The sequence below is a fragment of the Engraulis encrasicolus genome, chromosome 11, assembly GCF_034702125.1.
Source record: "Engraulis encrasicolus isolate BLACKSEA-1 chromosome 11, IST_EnEncr_1.0, whole genome shotgun sequence".
NCBI lineage: Eukaryota > Metazoa > Chordata > Actinopteri > Clupeiformes > Engraulidae > Engraulis > Engraulis encrasicolus.
Genome location: NC_085867.1, coordinates 21511317 through 21535704, shown reverse-complemented (window position 1 = coordinate 21535704; position 24388 = coordinate 21511317). Strand labels below are relative to the sequence as shown.

The 24388-nt window shown below is 45.6% G+C and overlaps 1 protein-coding gene across 1 annotated transcript in view; it reads right to left on the bottom strand.

The window, feature by feature from the left end:
* Nucleotides 1-21562, bottom strand: part of rab14l (RAB14, member RAS oncogene family, like) — a 29439-nt gene extending 7877 nt beyond the window's left edge. The window contains exons 1-4 of the mRNA XM_063210194.1: nucleotides 21261-21562; nucleotides 6066-6124; nucleotides 5724-5777; nucleotides 1-126 (exon numbers count right to left, since the gene is read on the bottom strand). The exon at nucleotides 1-126 is cut by the window's left edge and continues 52 nt beyond it. Coding sequence (XP_063066264.1) covers nucleotides 1-126; nucleotides 5724-5777; nucleotides 6066-6117 — 232 coding nt within the window. The 5' untranslated portion in view covers nucleotides 6118-6124; nucleotides 21261-21562. The remainder of the gene's footprint in view (nucleotides 127-5723; nucleotides 5778-6065; nucleotides 6125-21260) is intronic.
* Between the last annotated feature and the right edge of the window lie 2826 nt (nucleotides 21563-24388).

The window sequence follows — 24388 nt, the reverse complement described above, 5'->3', positions numbered from 1 at the left end:
TGGTGACGGCCCTGAAGCGCTCCTGTCCCGCCGTGTCCCAGATCTGAAGCTTGATCTTCTGGCCGCTCACCTCGATGATCCGCGTCCCAAACTCCACGCCGATCGTGTGGGGGCAGTCTGCCATGACTACACACACACACACACACACACACACACACACACACACACACACACACACACACACACACACACACACACACACACACACACACACACACACACAAACACACACAAAATGGTAAATTGTCTGCATTTCTAAGCACATTTCCACTCCTTTGAGAGCACTCGAATCGCTTTACATGTACTGTATGCCTCATATTCACCCCTTCACTCGCATTCACACACTGGTGGCCATGGCTTCCAGACAGGGTACCACCGAGCCACCAGGAGCCATTCAGGGTTAAGTATCTTGCCCAAGGACACATCGATGGGGCTCAGACAGAGCAGGGCTTGAATGTGCAATTTTCTGGATGCTGAACAGGCTCCTCTACCAACTGACCCACCACCGGCCTCCTCAGACACATTTTATTGCATTACATTACAGATGCTTTTCTATTCTAAGACATAATTGCAGACATAAAACGTGGAGGCCGTTTTTACATCCTCTAGCACAAAGAGAAGGTGTGGCCCATTAGGCAGAGAGACCGGCTGCTTAGACAGAGACCGGCTGTGATTGAATACCGGGCCCATTCTAGTGTGATAATCATAACAGGGCCATATTATATTGTAATTAAATGTTCTTAGAAGCTTTTCAACCTGCTGTAAATCCACTTTAAAAGCTGCTGCACAGGGACAAAATCCAAATGGGACACAAACAATCGTGGCAGAGCGGTTTCAGGGATCCATGAAGCATGACTCAACATTCAGAGGCGCCACACATTAAGGGCGATTCAGATTTGGGCAGATAACTTGCAGTACAAGTCAGCTGGTTTGTAGACAGAGGAAGAGGGGTGTGCTAGATTAGAGGTGTGTGTGTGTGTGTGTGTGTGTGTGTGTGTGTGTGTGTGTGTGCCACCTGTACGCCACCTGCCAACGCTCCAAGACAAGACTGCTCTCAGATTACCCTTTCATTCATTCACTCACTCACTCCCGTACGCACTTGCTTTCCCTTTCACTTGCTGTATGTGTGTGAGTGGGTTTTGTGTATGCTCGAATGCACATGAGTAAGATTGAGTGTGTGCACACATGCATGCACTAGTGTGTGTACCTCCGAGCACAGACCTGGCAAAGAGCCAGTGGGTGCATTCCATTGTCCTAACTCTCGTCCTCCACTTGTGCTTGTGTCCTCGTGCTTTGGGGGACTTTTCCCCACTCAACGTTCGGATTGCAAATGAAAAAATGATCTTTCAATTGCGTTTTTGCAAGATATTGAGTTTGGGCCCTGTGTGTGTGTGTATCTTTCAGTCTGTGTGTGTGTGTGTGTGTGTGTGTGTGTGTGTGTGTGTGTGTGTGTGTGTGTGTGTATGTGTGTGTTGCCTGTGAGTCCAGACTGGGAGTGTGCGCTAAATGAAATGGCTGTTGGTTCTGTGTTCTCCCCTGGCCCACTGGATCAATACCAGAACCATTCACCCCCTGCGCCCCACTCACTCAGCGCCCATCGACCCCCGGGCTGCTCCTATCCTGTCAATCAATCATGGCTGCCCTGGATCTGACCAGAGTGAGTGACAGCTCGGCGAGAAGGGGGGCGGGAAGAGGAGGCATGCGAGTGGTGCTTCAGTGTGTAGTAAGCACTCCTGACACCCCACCCTGCCTTACCCTGATGCTCCACACGCAGAAAACACACACGCGCACACACACACAGAGACACACACACACGCGCACACAGGCACAAACACTCACACACACACACACACACACACACACACACACACACACACACACGCGCACACACACACAGAGACAAACACACACGCGCACACAGGCACAAACACTCACACACACACACACACACGCACACGCACACACAAATACAGAGAAAAAACACAAACACACACATTCCTGTGGCTGAGAAAAAAGCAACATTCCACGACAGACAGACAGACAGACAGAGACACACACATACACAATCATAGAACTGCTGGTGTGTCATTCAGGCCCCATTTGAAATTTGTCAGGTCACATCGCAGCACAAAAACCTCCCCCTCTTAATTCTGTCCTCATCTCTTCTCTCATTCATCAGATGCCTGGATCACGGAAAGAGCGAGAGAGCAAAGAGGCAAAAAGAGAAGACTTAAAGATTCAAGAGGGGGGGGGGCTGGTGGTAAATGAGTGGAGGAGAGAGTGAAAGAGAAAGAGGGTTGAAAGGGGTGAGAGAGGAGGAGGAGAGAAAAGAGAGGAAAGAGAATGAAAGAGGAGTGGAAAAAAGGAGAGAGAGAGGAGCAAGAGAGTGATGGAGAGATGAGAGGGGAAGAGAGGAGCTCTTTAGAACCTGCCTTTCCCCTGCGGCACAAAGCGCCCATTTGTGTGCAGGTGCAGGCTGGTGTGTGTGTGTGCGCGTGTGTCAGAGTGTGTGTGTGTGTATACGCACCAGTCCCATGAAATTGGGAAGAGACAAGGGTGTTGACTGCGTGTGTGTGTGTGTGTGTGTGTGTGTGTGTGTGTGTGTGTGTGTGTGTGTGTGTGTGTGTGAGTGTGTGTGGAGCAGCATGAATGGCTTGGGATGAGGAATGAGTGGGGGTGGGGGGGAGGTCTTTGACTCCAGGCGAAGATAGATGCTGTTACCGTGGTGATAATTACACCCCCAGCCCCATCACCGCCTCCCTAATCTCCCTCCCTGCTCACTGCTGCCACGAAGGGGAAGGAAGAGAGTATGTGTGTGCATGCGTGGCCGTGTGTGTGTGTGTGTGTGTGTGTGTGTGTGTGTGTGTGTGTGTGTGTGTGTGTGTGTGTGTGTGTGTGTGTGTGTGTGTGTGTGTGTGTGTGTGTGTGTGTGTGTGTGTGCGCGCACGTGTGTGTTTGTGTGCCTGTGTGCTTGTGTGCGTGTGCTTCTGCGTGCAAGCCTGTGTGTCTGTGTGTGTGTGTGTGTGTGTGTGTGTGTTGATGGCCTGTCTCTTTGTATCTGTGCATCTGTGTATCTGTGTGTCTGTGTCTGCGTGTGTGCGTGTGTGCGTGTGTGCGTGTCTGCGTGTGTGCGTGTGTGCACGCGTGTCTGCGTGTGTGTGTGTGCGCACGCGTGTCTGCGTGTGCGTGTGTGTGTGAGTGTGTGTGAGTGTGTGTGTGTGTGTGTGTGTGCGGGCGCGCGTGTGTGCACGCTCGTCTGCGTGCGCGCGTGTGCGTGCGTGTATTGATGGCCTGTCTGCCTAGGATACTGGAGCCACTTGGTGATGATGAGTCACCCAGTGCTCCCATGCCATGTGCCTTCTCCAAACAAGCCAGTCACTTATTGCCACGCGGCAGCACAGGGCTTACGAGTGTGGAGGATGGATGGGTACCTTAGTTACTATTCACAAGCTGCACAGAGATCATGGCAGTGGGCTTTACATTCGTTATAGATATACAGCAGGATATGACAGTGGGAATATGTAATTGTTCACATACGGGCACTTATGAATATGCGGCTTATGGCTGTGAGACATGTCGTTATTCACCTGTAGGGCTTACATTACCTTTTTGTTAGCCATTGTGGCTACCGGTTTGTGGTTTTCCTAGCCATTCAGCCTTTCTACTTTGTGTGAATCACTTATGGACGCTTTGGTTACAAGAGAGGGTTGCCGAATGTTATCGTTTCCATTCAGGGGTTGGGCTGATTGCAGGGAGATAAGGTAGTTACGTATGGCACTGGGGCTTATGACATTGAGGGGGCTAAGTTACTTATTTACATACAGGAAGAAGGCTGAAAGCGCAGGCCTATACCAGAGATTCTTTAAGTATAGAGATATGCCAACATAATAGGTTTCTATGGGCACCTAACGTGACCAGGTTCCGGTCTGCCTAAAGGGGCGTGTCATAATGCTCCTACAATGAATAGAACAATCCTTAGGTCTGCCCATCTGCCTAAGGGGGGCCATAATAGAACCAGGAAACAATGGGCCAATGGAACCTCTCTCTCTCTACTCTCTCTGCCTATACTAGTCTGCTAAGAAAACAAAAATAAAGTCTATGGCACCAAGACTCCCGTTAACAGATTTTTTAATCATGACTTTTCGGGCGACACGCCTTTCATCAGATATGATCTGTGTATTTTTGTTTCCTTAGTGCAGCACCCAGTACATTAACATGGATGTGCGCATTTCCTCTTAGTTCTACTATGCTAGTCTGCTGGGTCGTATGTTACAAAATCAGACCCTGGCATACTAAAACAGCACAAAAAATCATAGGCTGCCCCCTGCCTCCCATACCCACCATCTACAACTCACGCTGCGTAAGTAGAGCCAGGAGTATCATTAAAGATCCCACACATCCTGGCTTTCATCTCTTCACACTGTTGCCCTCTGGCAGGCGCTACAAGGCATTGCCAGCCAGAACCAATAGGATGAAGAACAGCTTCTTCCCCAAAGCTGTTACAACAATGAACACACACTTACTGGACAATGCTCATCTATAAAGGACTGTGCACTTCGTAGGGAAGCTAAAATCTCAGTATACTTTGTATACTGACAATAAAGGCTTTCTATTCTATTTCTTTCTATTCTATACTACGTGGAAGCCATGTTACTTATTGACATACGGACACTGCACATAAGAAGCCATACTTTTTACATACTAACTGACATGGGGTTTATGGAAACGATGCTACTCCCATACTAACTAAGGTTGGGCTTATTGCGGTTGTGTTATTTCCATATGAGTAGTGTTGATACTGCAGGGGAGCTATGTTGACATGCAAAGTGAACCCGCCTGCTCCCCAGATACCATCTGTCTACATGGGAAAGCCTATGTGCAGAGGTGGAGGGGGAGGCTTATTATTGCTGCGGAGGCACCATTTGTCAAAGTGCGTCATGAATAACACTCCCAGAGGAAGGAGGGTTTACCTGGAGGAAGACACTTGAGCATAACAACATACAGTATACACACGCACACGCCTCTGTTGATCACCTCACAGCCATTGGGAATGCTGCTTCATCCTCCTATTTAACAGACGGGTCTCTTAAGGTCTTCAGTTCATTGAGCTGCAACTGGCAACTGGCCACTGGCCAGCAATGCCAGTCTGCCCACCACCCATCAACTGAAGCTAGTTTAATCAAGTGACCCATCTTTCAATTTAGTGGAAAAGGTCATCTTTCCATTTATCCACGCCATTCAACTACACCTGTATGAGATTCATTTTATGATTATATCAGATTCATTACCATTATTTGGGGATTGTTGTTTTCTACATGGTTTATGAGCTTATCAGTCTAAATTAGAGTAGGTTTAAGTCTGCACATCCAAAACGCGTCTGAACTGGGAGCAGGACAACCAAATGACAAGCTAAAAGTTAAAAAAGTCTGGATCCTGGTCGAAGGGGACTTTTTTCACTTTTATCTTATCAGTTTACATTCCACTGTGAGTTGTACACACACAGACAAAAACAGCTTAATATTCTCAAGCCAATTTTGAACAGTCAGCATCCACCCACACACAGTCAGAGGTTGTGGTGAGACCAGTCAGCGCTCCGCTCAGCCCTGCCACATGATGCGTGGTGAGCCGGCTTCATCACCACCTCATGCCTGATGCCCATGCAGTACTGTACACCAGGGCATTGGGGAGGGGAGGCAAGGCCGGGGTAAGACAGAGATACTTACATTTCTTTTCTGTGAACTGGTGAAGCAAACATGACTTCCCTACTCCCATATCCCCTGCGGACAGAGAACGACAAAGAGAAAGAGAGAGAGAGAGAGAGAGAGAGAGAGAGAGAGAGAGAGAGAGAGAGAGAGAGAGAGAGAGAGAGAGAGAGAGAGAGAGAGAGAGAGAGAGAGAGAGAGAGTTAAACGCAGTGGAATAACGTGTTACATGAGGACACAGTCCGGCTATAAGGTTGCACCCTACAGAATCGTGAGCAGTCAAAGTGTGTATTATCTACGTCATTTACAAAGACAGAATGCATATTTGGGACCCCAATTATTGCACTCAATGGTGCTACTTACCGATGATGATGTATTTGAAAATGTAGGAGTAGTTGTACGGTGCTGTGGCCATGGTGGCTCTGTAAGAGAAGACAGAATCGTGTTAGAACACTGGGGAGATAGACAGACAAAGACAAAGAGAAAAATATACAGAGAGAGAGAGAGAGAGAGAGAGAGAGAGAGAGAGAATATGATGAGTCATGTTCAGTCCCTCCACAGGGAGAGTAGAGGCTGGTGTGGAGCGTGGAGCAGTAGACCAGAGTAGAGGTCGTTAAGGTCATCAGCGATAAGAGTGCACCAGCGAAACCCTCTGAAATACACTAGGCCACTTCCCTCTCTACAAATACACTACTATCCATTTCTACAGGGGAATTTCCATGCTACTACCATAACTTCTCTAGTTTTAACCTACCACAACACTCCCCTTCCTCACATGTTTGCAATGTTTCAATCATTCATAAACATAACAATTCTTTCATTTGTTTATGTGTATTACATCTTGCGCGTCATGTGGGTTTTTTGGTATTAGTTTCAGGTTGGGTGGGTGAGGACCATATTCACTGCATGTTAGCATTGCATATCTTTTTCCCCCAGACTTTTATGATGTTTTGTATTTCTACATGTTATTACAGTTTTGATTATTATTAAATAAAAACCTGATCACAAAAAAAAATACTCCCCAGAACAGAACATACTGTACACATACACACACATATAAAACTCTTCAGCTAACACAACCTGGATAAATGACAATTTTCAGATATAGACATGTCATTTTATCCAGGTTGTGTTAGGTGAAGGGTTTAGTTGGAAGCACCTAGACTTCTACTTGGAGTGTGAAGACATTTCACTCTTCAACTGAGGAGCTGCAGCTTCTTTTTGATGGAGGAAACTCTAGCAGTTAATCTTATATCTCTAAAAACAGGAGTACTTTAAACAAACTGAACTCTTTGAATCTGAATGACCACCACCCAACTGAGCTGACATTCCAAATCCGAGGTGAGGTGAAGGCAAGGGTTGGAAGGCAGGGTCTCTGCAATAAGCTTTTACACCCACCTAAACCCCACCATCTACTCAATATGGGCATCATAATTTATGTAGCATCTAGTCTACTGTCAGACAAGGATCCAAATCTTTTAACTTGTGACCCCACATGCCCCTAACAAGGGCCAGGAGACGGGTGGGGTGGGGTGGGGTGGGGTGGCGTCATAACAAGCCATGTGGAAAGATGGTGAGAGAGAGAGAAAGAAAGAAAGAAAGAAAGAAAGAAAGAAAGAAAGAAAGAAAGAAAGAAAGAAAGAAAGAAAGAAAGAGAGAAAGAAAGAGAAAGAGAGATACAGAGAGAGAGAGAGAGAGAGAGAGAGAGAGAGAGAGAGAGAGAGAGAGAGAAGGGGGGTAGAGACTGAGACTAAGCCTCTGCAGGAGCGATATGCACGAGAGCGTCCCTGACTGATGGGGATTTAGACACATGTGTACAGGCGGGTGGAGAAGCAGGGGGTGACACAGCTGACAGGAGGGAAAGACTGTGGCAGAGCGTGGTACAAGAAAGCGAGGGAAGAGGGCTGGATAGAGAGAGCACAAAAGAGAGAGAGAGAGAGAGAGAGGGAGAGGGAAGAGGACTGGATAGAGAGAGCACAAAAGAGAGAGAGAGAGAAGGAGAACTAGAGAGAGAGAGGAAGGAAAGACAGCTGCTGAAAAGAGCAGAGAGAGATTAAAGGAAAAAGAGGTGGGGACAGGAAGAGAGAGAGAGAGAGAGAGACAGCCAGACAGAGAGAGACAGACGACTGGACAGACGACCCTCTTCACTCCTCCCTCTCTCCTCATGCCCTCTTCTGTTCTCCCTCTCCAGAGAAGTAATCTAACGTGTGTGTAGTGTAAGCCAAGAGAGCAGTCAGTAGCGATCTGACATGCCATTGGCACTCGACCGCCCCTCACGCTGCTGCCACCAGTGGTGTCACCCCTGCCCCCAGACCCCCTCTGGACAAACAAAGGGCCGTTTGGCTGCCACCGCGGCACACACAGCTGGGCACGCTCCACCCGTGACACCCTTTAAGACCCGTGCACTCTCACCACAACAAAGGCAGGGACTCACAGGAATAAGAACGAGACAGTGGCCGCGTGCACGGGCCAGATGAAGACTGACTGTAGGAGACTAGGTAGGCCAGACAAGCACAGACTCTCGTCCATAGTAGCATGGTGTAGGGCTGCACGATACATTGAAATGAATCCAAAATTGTGTTTTTGGCCATGACAATTAAAAAAAATGTAACTCGAGATTTAATGGTGATCGCACAGGGGGCAATGTAGGTGACCTGCCTTCGGGCGTCCTTGAAGCCAGAACATTCATGGATAATGGGACAATGTACAAATGTGCCGTGCCTGCAGGCCGGCACGAGATAATAGAATATACAAAGAAGGAAGCACACTTTCTTAAGAAAAGCTCTTGCATTAGGATGATTTACCTCTTAACTTGACCTTAACTTATCCTGAACCAGCTTTGTACTATAGGCCCATGGGCCCCTTCCTGTGCACTGCATGTTGTTGTTGTTTGCGGTGCCTGAGGAAATTCCACTTTCAGATTAACTGCAAGTGGCCTCGACACCATCGGTTAATCTGCTTCAAATGCAAACATATGGCTGCAGCGGCCCCATGTGAGTCACACAACACCCTTCCTACTCAGTGCAGTGCGCGGAGACGTGCCGGTGACACCTACACTTTGTGAACCAACAACAACAACGCTGCTGAAGCCTCCACAGCTACTGGTAATGTCATGGTGCTGCACAGCATGAATAGATGAGCAGGCCGCTGCTGTCAGAGATGCCATTTGTTTGGCTTTTGAAATGAGCTGCTAGAGTGCTGATATACAAACACAGTTATTCAGGCAGTGGGACAGGAGGACAGACAGGACAGGATAGGACACTCTCAAGAGATCTATGCAGAGGCACAGCTAACTTACAGACCATGTGAACGGGTGAAGAACACTGGGCTGTGACACTGTTCTGGAAAGAAAATGTGGCAAATATAGATTCTACATTCCCTACATCACTCTGCATATGCACGGGGCGCCAGAAGTCTGATGAACATTCTGTAGAGATAGTTGAAACGCAAAAAAGAAAGGAATCAAGAGAATCTTAGATTCTAGAAGCATACGCAGATTCTATGACCACAGGGATCACACAGCTATATTCTGTTAGGTCTATCACAGTAGACCATCAGTGTAAAGTTACTCAACCAATGGTTGAGAGTTGAGCCACTGATATAAGAACTGACGTGACTTTGTAGAAAAAGTACCATGATAGCTTGAGCTGCATCATTGCCTTTAAAATAACTATTAATTAAGCAGCCTTTGCTTTTGCTGTACAGGTGCTTATTTGTTGTGTAGAGTTGATTGCCTTGTAATTAAAGTCTTATGCTCATTGTCATTGACCACATCATTCATCGTCAGACCTTTGATCTTCCTGTGATGTTTGTTTTTGTAATGACAGTCATTACAAAAACAAACATCACAGGAAGATCAAAGGTCTGACGATGAATGATGTGGTCAATGACAAACAATGAGCATAATTTTCTACCCACAGTGATCAGTTGGCAATGCTTTTGGTTAGAGATGCATGGACAGTAAACTGGAGTGGACAAGCCCCAAGAAAACTACATCCAACAAATGAATCAATTCAAGAGTAGGCCAAGTGCTGGAGCTTCAATATCAGCTGGCATGCAGCAGCAACTTAAACAAGTGCAGGTCTTTAGGCTGAATGAGGTCAGAACCCCACTTTTAGAGAGTTCATTCCCACACCACTTCATCTCTCTCTCTCTCTCTCTCTCCCTCACCCGCACACACACACTCACACTCACACACACACACACACACACACAGACATGCGCGCGCGCGCACACACACACACACACACACACCTGACAGTATTCTGTCAGTCACTGGGTGAACTAGCCTGCCAGAGCAAAACAAGTGACAGACTGCACGAGCAAGTTCCCTCCCTCCCTCCCTCACTCGCTCCAAAATAGCAGCTACACGGAGAGTGAGACGAGTGTCAGTATCTTCACAGAAGGAGAAAAGCAGTCATCAGTGGGCTTTGACACAGAGAGACGAGAAGAAAAGAACAGCTCAGCAGCATGGCTCCTCCAAGCAGCTCTTGATGGGTTTTGAACTCAGTTGGAACTCAAGAGCGGGGAAGCGGCCTGAAACATGAGAGTGCCTGCTTGCTACATTTTTCCACGATTTTGAAACCCTGATGTGTGATCAGATATGGGAATGCGCAGGAACAGGACAATCTAGTAGAGAGAGAGAGAGAATTATGCTTTCATTTTCAAATTGTATTTTACATTTTAAAATCATACCTTGACGTAAATTTGAGTGGGGGTGGAATGGGTGGTAGGGGCAATTGTGCTCTCCTCAAAATCACAGCCTTTGTGGTCCAAAGCATGAACTTCAACAACTATAATTTGCTCAAATGCTGTAGCAAACGTGATTACCTTGATTCATTTTACCACCCCCGGTTTCAGAGACACAACTAGATTAGACTAACTTATAAGTCAACACAAACAGTGAATGTCTTCTACCCTAACAAATACACATAACACACACACACTAAACAAGTGGTGTGGTCAGTAGCCCTGAACCACAGGACCGTTAAACCGGTTCTGAAGATTAAAATCACCCCAACAAATCCCTTGGTTGTGGTTTACACCAAGAGTCGTGAACTGCATTTCCTTTAGAAAACAAACACCCACGCACACGCACACACACGCACACGCGCACACACACTCCACTGAAGCATGGCGTCCTCTAGCAGTGCAATAGAAATCAGAACAGAGACGAGGGCAGAGTCAGAGTCAGGACAGTGCGGCTGCTGGGGAACAAGGTAATAAGATTCAACCCTCCTTTAATGTGGAACACAGGAAGTGATTTGGAGGCTGATTTGTCTTGAGATAAGAACTGTGTGTGTGTGTGTGTGTGTGTGTGTGTGTGTGTGTGTGTGTGTGTGTGTGTGTGTGTGTGTGTGTGTGTGTGTGTGTGTTGTTTTTTTAAATGGAGGGAATACTTCTCAGATTTTCAGCAATATCAATGTGGTTAAAGGACCAGTTCAGTCAATTTCAACATGCAGTTGTAATGCTCAGATTGCTCACACTACCCTGGACTTGTCAGTACCTGAGGTTTTTTTCCCTTCTTCTTCAGCCTTTTCCGAGATCTTGGTCATTGTAATGGGGGCAGCGCTTTGTTCACATTTCAAAAAAACATTTGTATTTATTCCCAAAAACCTAGCAAACAGCTGTTCCTTTTGGGAAAGTATTTGGAGTAGGCCTATGTTCAGCCGAAAAATGTGGCATCACCTGGTACTGACAAGTCAAGGGTAGCGTGAGGCGTGAGCAATACAACAGCATATTGAAATTGACTGAACTGGTCCTTTAAGCCCTTACATTACAGAACAAAACATTACAAAACCAGGAACCCCCCCACCCCAAAAAAAACCCACATTTTGTGTGTGTGTGTGTGCCTCTCTGTCTATGCATGAGTGTCCAGCATGATGACCAGGGCAGGCTACGATCAAAGAAAGCCAGAGCCCTGGCCACATCACCTTCTTCCTCACTCCCAAACTACCACGTTCCTGTTGGGTGGGACACAGGACTCTGACAACCCCCCTCCTCCTCTCTCCCCTTTTCCTCCCACCCACCTTCCTCTCCTCATCAGTCCGCCCTCCTCTCCCTTTTCTTATCCTCCTCTCTGCCTTCCTGCCCTCCACATGACTGGTCACATGTGTCAGCTCTACTCTACTGCTGGCCTGGCCTTCACCCCTCCCTCCCGTCCTCTTTGTGCTCCTGCCAGGAGGATGCAATGCAAACACACACTCTGTCCGTCCCAAATGCATTCTACCACCACCATCTCCTGACCTGAAACACACATGCGCGCGCACGAACACAGCAGCCAAGAGGAAGAGCCAGTCCAACTCACAGGGTTGTGAGACAAACACTAACTCCAGTGGTTGCCTCCCTCAACCTGAGAGAGATAACTCTCTTCTCTCCTTTGCCACCCACTCCTCTCATCTCTTCTCACCTCCTCCTCCACTCCCATCTCATACACTCCACTCCACTCCACTCCTCTCCTCTCCTCCTAGTTAGTTCAACCTGAGACTACTCTCTCCTCTCCTCTCCTCCTAGTAAATTCAATCTGAGACTACTCTCTCCTCTCCTCCCTCAATCTGAGACTACTCTCTCCTCCAGACTCTCCTCCTTCTCCTCCACTCCTGGCAGCTGATAAGGAGAGATGAGAGCAGAGACCCCGCCCTCCTTGCGTCTCCTTCCTGATGTAGGCGTCACAGGCTGCATGCATCCATTAAAGAGAGAGAGCAAGAGAGAGCGAGAGCCACAACTCAGAGCATGTGACTGCACTGCAGTGTCAGCACTTATCACCACACACACACACACACCCTCTCTTTCTTGTACGATGACTCATATGATTGACACCTTCAGTTTGACGATCACGTGACCCGCCTGCCAAGATTTCCCCCATTTTAATCAGCAACAGGTGTCCAGAGGTAATTAAAGGCCATCTCTGAGTGTGAAGACGGTGTGGCAAGGAGCGGCAAGCAACTGACCGCTACGTAGCGTACCTCTTCTCTGTTCTATAGTTCAGATAAGCTGAGACAAAGCCATAGTTGAGTCTACCATGCTTAACGCTCTCTTAACAGCAACACAAACAAAATCTTCCCCACCCCAGGGCAATTCAAGGTTGTCTGAGGTGAACAAGATGTATCTTGAGACTGCAATGCGATGTTGCTGATGCTGAAGTACTACTTCTAAAGCTGCGCTTTCAACCCAACACAAGAGTGTGAAAGATTACAACAAGGATTAATAAAGTGTGTTTATTTACACGTTACAGTCAGCTTGATCACACACATTTGTCAAATACCTGACTATGACCATGACTGAAGATTCCCTGATTGACGCTCCCAACTCAGGACGCTCCCATTTCATCTCGCTCCCACTAGCCAGACTATCGGTACCACCGCCATATGACGGAGCCAGTTATCTTGTTGATGTTAGTTTTTTGTTTCTAACCCTAACCTTAACCCTAACCCTAACCCTAAACCTAAATTGCTTGTATGTGGCACTATATGATAATACGTGAAATATAATCGGGTGGGACCGCACGTCCGGGAGTGATAGAAACACCTGGGACCGCACGTCCGGGAGCGATCTCAGTTGGGAGTCTCCATCCCCTTACCTGACTGAAAGCACTCTTGCAACAGCGAGAAGAGCTGTAGGCCTAGTTGCCGAGATTTTGTTAACAGATGTACTTACTGGAAAAGCTCCAATTAAGTCATTATGCTATCACCATCAGGGCGTGAGCACTGGCAAACTGGGCCCTTGAGGCATAACGATATTCTCACCACCTATGACACATAAATTAACGTCTGAGAACTGACGACGGGCAACGTTTCTGTCCCTCGACATTAAAGTGTAACTTGCAGGTTAAACACCACTAAATCTCATTTTAAGAACCTTAATACATAAATTTAGATGTGATATATGTCAAAATACCGAATTATTGCATAAACAACATTTTCAGAAAACTTTGTCAAAAATAACGGCGGCTTCTTTTAAACAAACATTTAGAATCCGACGTAGACAGAGGGAGTCGCCGCGTTCTACAGACATACTAAGCACCGCAGAGAATAGGCCAGATTATAATATTGTAACACCTTTCCAGACCTATAGGCTAAATTTCAACAAGTTAAATGGCCTTAAACAGTGGCAGTATCCACCAGATACCGTCTGAACCATTTTATTATTTAAAATAATAATATTTTTTGTAGGTTTCCTCCATGTCAATGCGCTGCAGCAGCGCCACGAGGGTGTGCCAGACCGTTATTAGGCTACCGTATTTCCTCGATTTGTAACCGGGCTCCTAATAGTAGCCGGCCTCGTTTTGTAACCGGGTGTTGTGAGAAATCGGAAAAATAGACACCGGCCCCGTTTAGTAGCCGGCCTGGTTTAGTAACCGGTGCGTTTTAAATTACTCATTTTGCACAACGTGTTAAAGTTAAAAAAAAATCGGAACGTGTGTAGGCGATGCCTAAAGTGTAGCCTAAATTGTAACATTTAAATGCCTCCTCTCCAAGCGGCACAATCGAAACTTAAGGTGCTTGCAAGTTTGCCTGGTAGCCTATCCAACAAGACAAGCCATGTGACATTAAACATAGGCCTAGCCGTCCTCTTGCGAAGAGTTGGACGAGTTGGCGTGTGTGTATGAGAGAGAGAGAGAGAGAGAGAGAGAGAGAGAGAGAGAGAGAGAGAGAGAGAGACGTGCTTCCCGAAAGCGCTTTGCAGAAAGGGAAAGGTGATGTCTCCAAATATTAGGCCTACACAAAATACCTCTTAGTAAAGTAGACATAAGTGAAGTATTTTGCTTAGTAGCAAAGCCGACTCGATTGGTTCATATTGCTCAGAATAGACCTCATACCGAAGTACCGTGAGGTTGCAACTGTTGCGACTGTGCTAGATCACGCCGAACAGGTGCTTATACTGGAGGCTCTTGCGCAAACAGTTAAGTCACTGCATACCCGCCAATGATGAAGCAGGTTTCTTTATTAGTTTTAAGAAAACAGCCTTCCCGGCGCACAGGGTGCAACGGTGCAGACATTTTAAAAAACTGGTGCCATCTCTGACTGGCCAAGATGAAATCGTCTGCACGCTTCGAGATTATAGCCTAGGCCTACATCGCATATGAGATGATTATGAGATGACATTGCATTTCCCACCACTATCACGAGACATTGTCTTTAGACGTTGACGGGCAGCGGGAGACATGCATCCACATTGCCCGGGTGAAGGAGAATGGCCGTTTTTGCGCACAGCATCAAACAGAATTGCATCAAACGGCTGTTGCATCAAACTGCTCTGACATTCGTGAGCCCCGAAAGATATGTAGCCTATCTATTTGAAATTAAATAATCACAGGAGCGCATGGAGTGGACAGTGTGCCAAATTGGGTCGTAGCAATGTTTTAACTAACCTATATGCAGTACCCTACACTCACGAGAGATGACCAGGATTTGAAACAGGTTTGATTCTTGCGGCGATTGCTGATAGCCAGCTGGTCCAGCGGTGGATTGCGTGTCGTAACCATACACAAAACCAGGCGAGACTCGCTCTTGCAGACAACATTGCTCTGCGAGAAAGATCATCCCTTTCTTCCTGGCGATTCATCTCCTTTGTCATCGTCCCTCTTTTCCTGTTAGTAATTTGGACCTGGCATGTTTATCCCCGTAATTTGTAAAACCGGCACTCAAACGTGCGCGCAGCACTTTACAAAGACGCAGGTATCCTCTCTATCAAATGAACGCTTTCTCCGCGTGTGGTGTGCTAGCATGTCCAACGTGTTTTACACATTCAAATAGGCCTACTCCCACTAAAGACATCTCCCAAACTCAACGACGAGTGCTGCCAGTGCACATTTCGCCCCTAGCACCACACACGTGGACAGCTCGCAATGCAAAAATAGGTAGGCTATATAGGTAATATTTGTGCTGCCATTTTTGTTTCAGTTTTGTAACTAGGATTATAGCAGCTGAAGACTTGATTTCTTCTAGCCTACGGGAATATTTTTTTAGTTTGGTTTAATTACGGACAATGCAAATAACTGTTTTTTGTGACATGCGGACATTTTTGGAGGGAATATAATCGAAAGTCCCGCCGCCTGGTTTATTGTTTTGTGACTTGCATGTGGATGAGCTTTATTGAAGTTTCATGTAATAGGCCTACTGAGCAGTGAACTGAAATTGAAAATAGACTATATGCCATTTTTACAACATGGCATTTTTCTCGGGTGCTATGAGTTATTGTTTTGCACCGAGTAGGAAACGTTTGACGCAATGCCACTCACAATGAGTGACCATATTATTTCTCATCATTGTCGGCAAAGGGTAGGGCCTTCAACCATAGCCTATTATATAGTTTGGTCTTTTTGTAGCCTGTAAGCCAACACCCTCGTGAAACTGTAACGCGCTTCACATAGGAGTAGTGCCGCGGTTTCAGCACCATGGACAGAGGGCGCATAGGCGGTTTTTGGGAAAAATATTAAAGTACCGGTAGTCGCTATTTCTAAGTAGCCTATGTAATGGTCTACTTTGAGACTATTTTAGATTTGCCTATGAAATGCATCTCTCATGTGAAAGCAAAGGAGAGATAGGCCTAGATATCGCCCCCCTGTGTATAATCGCAAATTAGGCCTACGCATGGCCACAGACAGCGCGGATACCCAGAACAGTTTCATATTCTAGATAAACCGATAGACCCGCTGATCTGTCTTTTTTAATACACAATGCACAAACACAGTAATAGACCATTTTCAATAGCCCACATACAACACTGTCCACATGTCCACTTTTCCCAGCCTCTCTACTAGAACCAAAATGGTTGGTAAGCCTACATCCACAAGCGAGAGCTGAGCCAGAACTTTAGTTGGACTCCCTCTATCTACGTCATAGAGGCTCTGCCAGTGAGGAGCCCAATACTTCAGAAGTAGCTGTAAAATGATACATTTTCATAAAAATATTGCAGTTTGGCTTTGTTATAGACTGTGAATTTCACATATATGTTTCAAAACACCTCTCCTGACAACATCCAGTATATATTTAGTTATAAATTTAACCTAAACGTTACCCTTTAAGCAGGGCTCTAAATTAACTTTTTCCACCACCAGCCAATTTGGCTAGTGGACATTTTTTCTTACCAGCCAAACAGAAGTTCAACTAGCCATTTTTTTTATCTCGCCAAAATAAACTATGCATTATCTAATTAAATGGTCATTTTGTCCAACTGTTTCTACAACACAGATAGGCTACACTATAGGCCTGCATAGGCTACTATATGCCTACATAATAAGCATATTATAGGCTATATATTTTTTCATTATTTTTTAACTTCTGTTTTATTTTTTACTTTCGTTAGGCCTAATTAATTTGATTAGTTTTTGTTCAATTCCTCTGAAAGCAGCTGAATCACATCACACAAGCCACTCACATAACAGACCTTTAACATAGGCCTACAGTAACCAAGCACACAGCCAAACACTACAAAACCTCACATACGTTGAGTTGAGAGGAAAAGGAGAGGAGAGAGGAGGAGCTCTTCTCTACCATGCGCAACAAAATGACAAGAAGCCTAGTTTAATTAAAAGTAAATAATATCTCGGGAATCTTCGCTTCCTTTGTTACTTCCACAGCTTCGTCGTTGGTTGCTTTTTTTTCCGATGACGTGGGCTTTCCAACTTAGTTGCGCCAAGACTCTGAACATTTCAGAAGACAACTGAACTGACAGCTACGGTCACACTACTCTGACAGTCGGCTCTCCTCCTCTGCCCTGGTCGCTATTTCGTTCCACAACCACTCATTTTTAACGTCACTATTTACAATTAGGCTACTACTAGCATTCACCAACACACAGAACCTTGCTCTAACCCCCGCCACATTCTCATCACTCGCACAAAACGTCTACACAACAGAAGTAGCGCTATGCATAATCTGCGTAAGTCCTGTTATTGAAACGGTCAGGGTCTCGCTGCTTAAAAAATGCAGCCTGTTACAGCAAGGTTCATATAGTAATAATAGCAGTAGTGACGTTAAAAAGGTTGTAGCGAAAGCGACGAGAGCATAGGAGGAGAGCTGCCTGTCAGAATAGTGTGAGCGCAGCTTAGCTGACAGAAGGCTGGTCGTCTGAAATGTTTTCAATCCTGGCGCGCGCAACAGCATGGAGTTGACGCTCGATGCACTGGAAAGCCCACGGTGGGAGGCTACCTCGTGACGCTAGTGTCCATGGGTAATGTAGGAAATCTCGCAGTATAACGTTCATCAGAGCAGCGGTTTACCGTTCATAAGTTACTGTACTCGTGCGCTACTAGCCAAATTGGCGGGTAGGTATTTTTTTCTACTAGCCAAAATGAATTTTCACCCGTGTTTGGCGTGTTGGCGTGTGTTAATTTAGAGCCCTGCCTTTAAGTAAGGGATAACGGCCGACGAGGTGACCGGTTATATGAAATTAATGGCGAGGCGGCGGCTCCGCGACGCGCGCAGCGCCGAGACAAAGTTGCCTCCGCCAAGCCATTAATTTCTATAACCGGTCGACCTCGAAGGCCGTTATCCCGCTTATCTGCCGTTATGGTGGGGTACTTTTTAATCTATTATCGTCTGTAAAGTTGTAGGAACCATGTTCTATCAAGATAGAATGTTGCTGTGCGGGCGTCCAACTTGACGCGCCTAGAATCTTCGTTTGGTAGCCTGCCGACGCTGTGATTATTTAATTTTCCCTTGGCCATATACCACGGCGGGATGGAAGTTTAAAAACAAAAACTTGCGAAGCATTTCTATGCTGAATCGACACATGTCGCATTACGTGTCTATTTCCCCCTGCTGATCATCACAGGCTACCTGTCAACTTCGTGCGTAAAAGAGAGAGAGATAGAGAAAGAGAGAGAGAGATTCCCAACGCTAGGGTCATTTTTAATAACTCTCCCCTTTCCCCTTTCACACGTGTTCCTTCCCCACAAGAGGAGAGTAGCCTAATTTTAAAAAAAGGGATGTTTTCAGATCAATACCAAAGGGAAGGCAGCGGGAAATAGCCTACATTTTAAAAACCATGGGAGTGGAGCAGATGACGAGGTGACTCGTTTCGATACAATTGATGGCGAGGCAGGTGCTTAGAATTTCGGTACAGGGTATTTTTGCCATGTATTGCTGGGCCTATCTGTAAATTTGTAACCTGAATTATGCCAACTGCAGAAAAATTTAGTGCGCACGTAATCAGGCGCGCCTCTGTCAGATGCATGTAGTAGAACTTTTACGGCGCCCGACTTGACAACCAAATGCGATAGAACTGACGACTGGCTCTTGGCTTGACAACCAAATGCGATAGAATTAACGACTGACTCTTGACTTGATAAACAAATGCGATAGAACTAACGACTGGGTTTTGGCCATAGCAACCTACAGTTTAGAATTAGTAACCTAACTTAGTCGCACGTTTGACGCCTTACAGGTTATAGGGAATTAGTTGCAACCCCATCAGCCAATCAGAAAAGAGGATTCTGTTGCGTAGGCAGATAATACCTTTTATTATATGGTTGTGACGTCATCTGTCGAATGCTCCATTCATTTCAACGGGGCTCCCCAACGTTCGGACGTCTGTTATTTTTCGATAACGGACGGGTTGGTCTATAACAGACCGCTGTCAATGGCAACAAGACTTTTCACTGCTAAAGCGACTTTTCAACAAGACTCTAATCAGCTGCTGTGATAGACAGCACCCGTTGTCCTGGCTACCGCTGTCAATGGCAACAAGACGTTCACTGCTAGCCTTTCACTGCTAAAGCCACTGGCTTGTATACAAGTCAGTGGCTAAAGCGAATGTTTCATATCACTCCGCAGGGGGTCCGGTCTTTTGTCACTCTAATCAGCTGCTGTGATAGACAACACCTGTTGTCCTGGCTACCTAGCTGTTGCCTAGCGGTGTTCCACAACGGCACTGTTTTGTTTTGCGCAGCAACAATCTTAACATTAAATAGGTCTAAAGAAATGTCCCCGCCATGTGTGAATCATTTAAGTATATCCATATAATAAGCGGGTTAACTTTCGGCGAGTCGGTCGCTTTGTGGAATAGCAGCACTTCAGAGAGAACAAGACCCCTCCGCTCCGCGTCGGGGTCTAAAGATTCTCTCTGTCGTGCTGCTATTCCACGGTAGCGACCTTCTCGCCGAACGTTAACCCTTACTTATTTGCTATACTCACATCAGGCCTTGAAAGGTAGAATGGGCAAAACAACGAAAGGCACGTCAGGCAAATTGTACGTAGACGATTGGATACAAACTACGGTTAACGATTACTACGTACCTAATGTCGTCAAATTGTAAGGAGTGCACAGTTTTGCTTATTTTCCTCAAACACTGCGTTTAAAGCAGAAATAACACACTGTTTATCCGAGAACCCAACCTGTCAATTGGGTTGTTTATGTAGCAAGATAACTCCCTGTCCCCCAATAGTGACATTCATTGAAGACCACAACACGTGTCATTCTATGGCTAAAACATTTTTTGGCAGATTTGTGATGCAAACCACTAAAATGTCATAGAGAGGATTGCCGTTGGCTAGGCACAGTCAATGTTGTTAGTAGACAACCTGGGTTGTCGGTGCGGTGGTGGTAGCCAGCTATCGCCAGTTAGCTAAACGTTGGTAGCCTTGCCAGTCGCTGGCCTAAAGGCGGTTCAGCATCCCTACTCAGTGGTATATTGTTATTTTAAGACAGCATAAAGGGACTGGCTTATGACAGCCAGTGTTAAACGGAGAGGTTAAATAAGTGAAATCTATTGACACCAAAAGACATTCTGGACAAGACATACGCATGGTATGGCACATCCATCATAAATGTTATCTGACGTTAGTTTGCATTTGGTTAGCCAATAAGCTGTGTCGAACTGCTAAAGCTGCCCCCCAAATGTAACTACTGTATAATCCTAAAGACATGAAACTATTAACATGGCCTAATAATGCATTGTTCTAATTTGATCAGCAATATTTATATTAAAGTACAAGCAGATGTGGTCGTAGCTAGCGAAGACAGGCTACAGCAGCTGTGTTCTGTATTCATGTGTTCATGAACACCCAACACTGACCGCTCGCCTCCGGATTTCCATGAATTTATCTCAGCGTCTGTCGACTACAGCACACTTCGTATAAACACTTTTATAACACCAAATGTTACAGCTGATAGTTACGCCAGTTATGTCAGCCAGCGTCTGTCGCTTCTCAACAGCAGGTTAGATACTCCATAGCTAAGATAAGCCACAAGCCTAATGTAAAACATTCCACTTGCTAGCTAACAAGAATCCCGAAAAAGGCGCCCAACCTACTAACACAACTGACAACAATGGTGTCAGTAAGAACTATACATAAGAAGACAGGCACCGAGTGTTGCCACCTTTGCCACTTGCTGTTCAATTTTTCTTCCAGGCAACATTAGATATTGCTAGCTTGCCACCTAGAATATAAGCTAAGACGGTTAACTGGATAGTTGTATGCTATGAAGCTAGTTAGTGCGCTATCTACCTAAGGCTCTACCTCTAAATACCCCCTTATCAACCACAGACATGGCGCTTCTACAGACCCGAGAGTAAAATGAAATGTTTTTGTGTGATGATGAACATAATCTTACCGTGAGTTTAGCCTTTTATATGCTTAATGTCTTGAGGTTTCTAAAGGGATCTGCAGGTTATCCTGTGCTGGAGAAACTGTCTATCCAAGATGGCGGCGTTTACTGCACAGGGTTTCCTCTGTTGTATACAATGGGCTTGTGGGACAAAGGGCACATACATGAGGAATGTGCCGTAATTTTCTCAATTCTAATGGGCAGGTGGTCCAATAACGTCTTGAAACTTTACCTGTATCCTAATAAAACGTCTCAGACTGGGTAAGTCGAGCTGGACTGTGTCAGTCAAGAATGTCTGCGTAACGGTGTGTGCAATTATTCTCCCCCTGTCACTTTGTTGCACCAAGAGCTGAGGGCACTACGATAGGCCGCCCACATCAAAAGCGCTGTCATGTGGTGATACACTATGGCTCATTTGTCACAATGTTTCTGTTTTGGTTGAACATGCTGCAGTTTTGACTATAAGAGGAGAGCAATTAGGCATATAGCCTGGTGGATTGGTTCTGGAATGTGAAAGAATGGACATTTTTCTTAAAGGTGGGGTTGCAGGTTGGCCAAAATTCTTAGATAGAATGCGATTATGACATCACGTTGGGGACTCACCCTGGGTTTTACTAGATTCTGTATTGTCTCTGAATGGGGAAGGTTGCAAATAAATAATTAAATAAACCATATTTATTTAGCCTTTTATATTTATGCTGACCAAAATCATTGTAATTTTGAAGGGGGTAGCTAAGATAGGGCCTATGTAGATGTCGGGTAGGCTATTATTTGAAGAGTCTTGCGTTGAGATGACAACCTCAACCTCACCGTTGCCGATATGCTGCCCCTACTTCATTCAAAATATATAGGCCTAGGTCAATCTGCAGTGTCGTTTCTCGTCTGACACAAGTGATAGGCTTCTTTGTATTTCTAACTCGAATACAAATACTCACCCTTGGCGATATAGCCTACTAAAAAACAAGTGGTAGATAGTAGATCAAATGCTACAACGAAGATGTGGTGTAGCCTGTCCCAGGTTAGAGCGCCCCATCTGGTGAGTTGCAACTGAAACAAGACTTCGAAGAAGATAGGCCTAAGTGTTTCCATTATCACTTAAAATGAAAACTATGTGCAGTAAATTTTAGTCGGTCTGTTGTTACGACACACATGTAACGTGAAACGGCCAGGGCCGTTGGGTGGGGATTAAAGCGAGTTGAGCCTCGCGCATTGAATCACACACACCTGCTGGTGCAAACAGCCATGTAGGCCTATATTTCAAAATACATAAATGTATTAATTGTATGCTATGAGGAGTTAAACACATGGCCTATGAATCATATTAACTTACATTTTACTGCGTTGATTTTCATTTATTTGCAGTGATAATCGATCGCGCTGTGTTGCCACTTGCCCCCGGATGGGCTGCGTCTGGAGCTCATGTTATGAGCTGCTGCTGCATTTAAGATTTACATTTTAGACAGCAAGGAAGTGCTGCAACTGTATGACAGTTAGAATAGAATAGAATAGAATATACTTTATTTGTCATGCAAGCATGAAATGTATCTGTTCAGGCACATTTCCTTGACCTGCCTTGGCCATCGCGACTGATGTGTTGGTTGCGCATCCGATGTGATGGTTACAAAGCCATTGTACCGTAGGGTAACTATGGAGGCGCCGTCTGTGAATAACTTTTTGTGTATTGGGTGTATTGTACTTTTTGTGCTGGCTAGTCACTTGTTGAAGAGCAAAGCGCATTTTAGATGCGTCCCAGCAGCAGTCTGTCCGTCCGTCCGTCTGAAACGCGTTCTTCGAATTGTTCCCGCCTGTGTTCACAAGGTGGACTATTTGGCCCGGATTATGCACCTGATTGGATTGTGAGACAAGCCAGTGCAATGCAAGTGCTCGTACATTGAAGAAGAAGCCGTGATATAACGCGCCAGTTGCCCATTTGGCCCGGATTACGCAGTTGATTGCATTGTGAGACAAGTGCAGAGCGAGTGCAATGCAAGTGCTCGTACATTGAAGAAGAAACAGTGATAACGCACCAGTTGCCTGTAGCCAGGACAACTGAAGGGGCATTCAGTTTTCGGCATTATTTTGCGTTCGGGCCGTGGGAGGCAACTTCGTTTCGTTTTCACCAACACCACTGTGAAGTGTGTGTCACTATGTTCACGGGCTTTTGTCTATGATAGTGTCACGTTGTGCTCAACTATTTAGTTTGTCAGAAACTCGCGGCAATGACGGTGCTCCAACTACAAGTAGACAAATGCGCCATTCGACATAGCCTACGGCGTGTTAGTGTTAGCCTATGTTGTTCTCGGACATATTGCAAGGGAGTTTCATTTCGTTTTCTGCTGATGGCCCTGTGGACCGCACATGTGCTTGCCGTTGCGCTCAGAGAGATTGCTTTGCAGTCGTTTAAATTAGGTAAACTCTGGCACTCTTACAATGAAGCTGACTGCTTTGACGGCTGGCATTGAACCAGAGCGCATGATTCACCCAAATGGTTTTCTTTAGCATATTTTTTATTTGTCGATGTTTACATTCTTTCCCACATGCACATGACGCTGAAATGGCGTGATAGGCCCACTAAAGGCTGATGAATAGGCTACTAACAATGTCTGGTCACAGCCATGGTGCGCGCTGTGAACATTCAGTTATCTGTGTAGACTTGGCCTATCTGACTGCAAACTATAGCCTACAGTAAAACAAAAAAAGTGCGATACAGATTTTTTTTTTTTCTACCAACACACAACACGTTATTCACATTCGCCGCTCATAAGGTCTATAGGCCTATTGGGCAGTATGCATTACAGAAGTAATTAATTACTTTTTGCTGTAATGTAGTAATGTAAGGCATTACAGGGCAAAAATCTGTAATATTTACTTAGTTACAATGCTTAATAAAATAACAATGCATTACAATGACCTGGATTGTAGTGGTAGCCTATTCAGTGTGGTGGGTCAAAAAGAAGGTATTCCTGAACCTGGTAGTTTTTAGTCTGCATGCTGCCAAAAACACCTCCTGAATGGGAGGTGAAAAAGTCATGACTCATGAGCTTGATTTACACTGTAATAAATTACCAGATCCATATTTAGGCCTACAGTTCTTTTGGCGAAAGTAACTAAAGTAATGCAAAAGTTGTGTAATG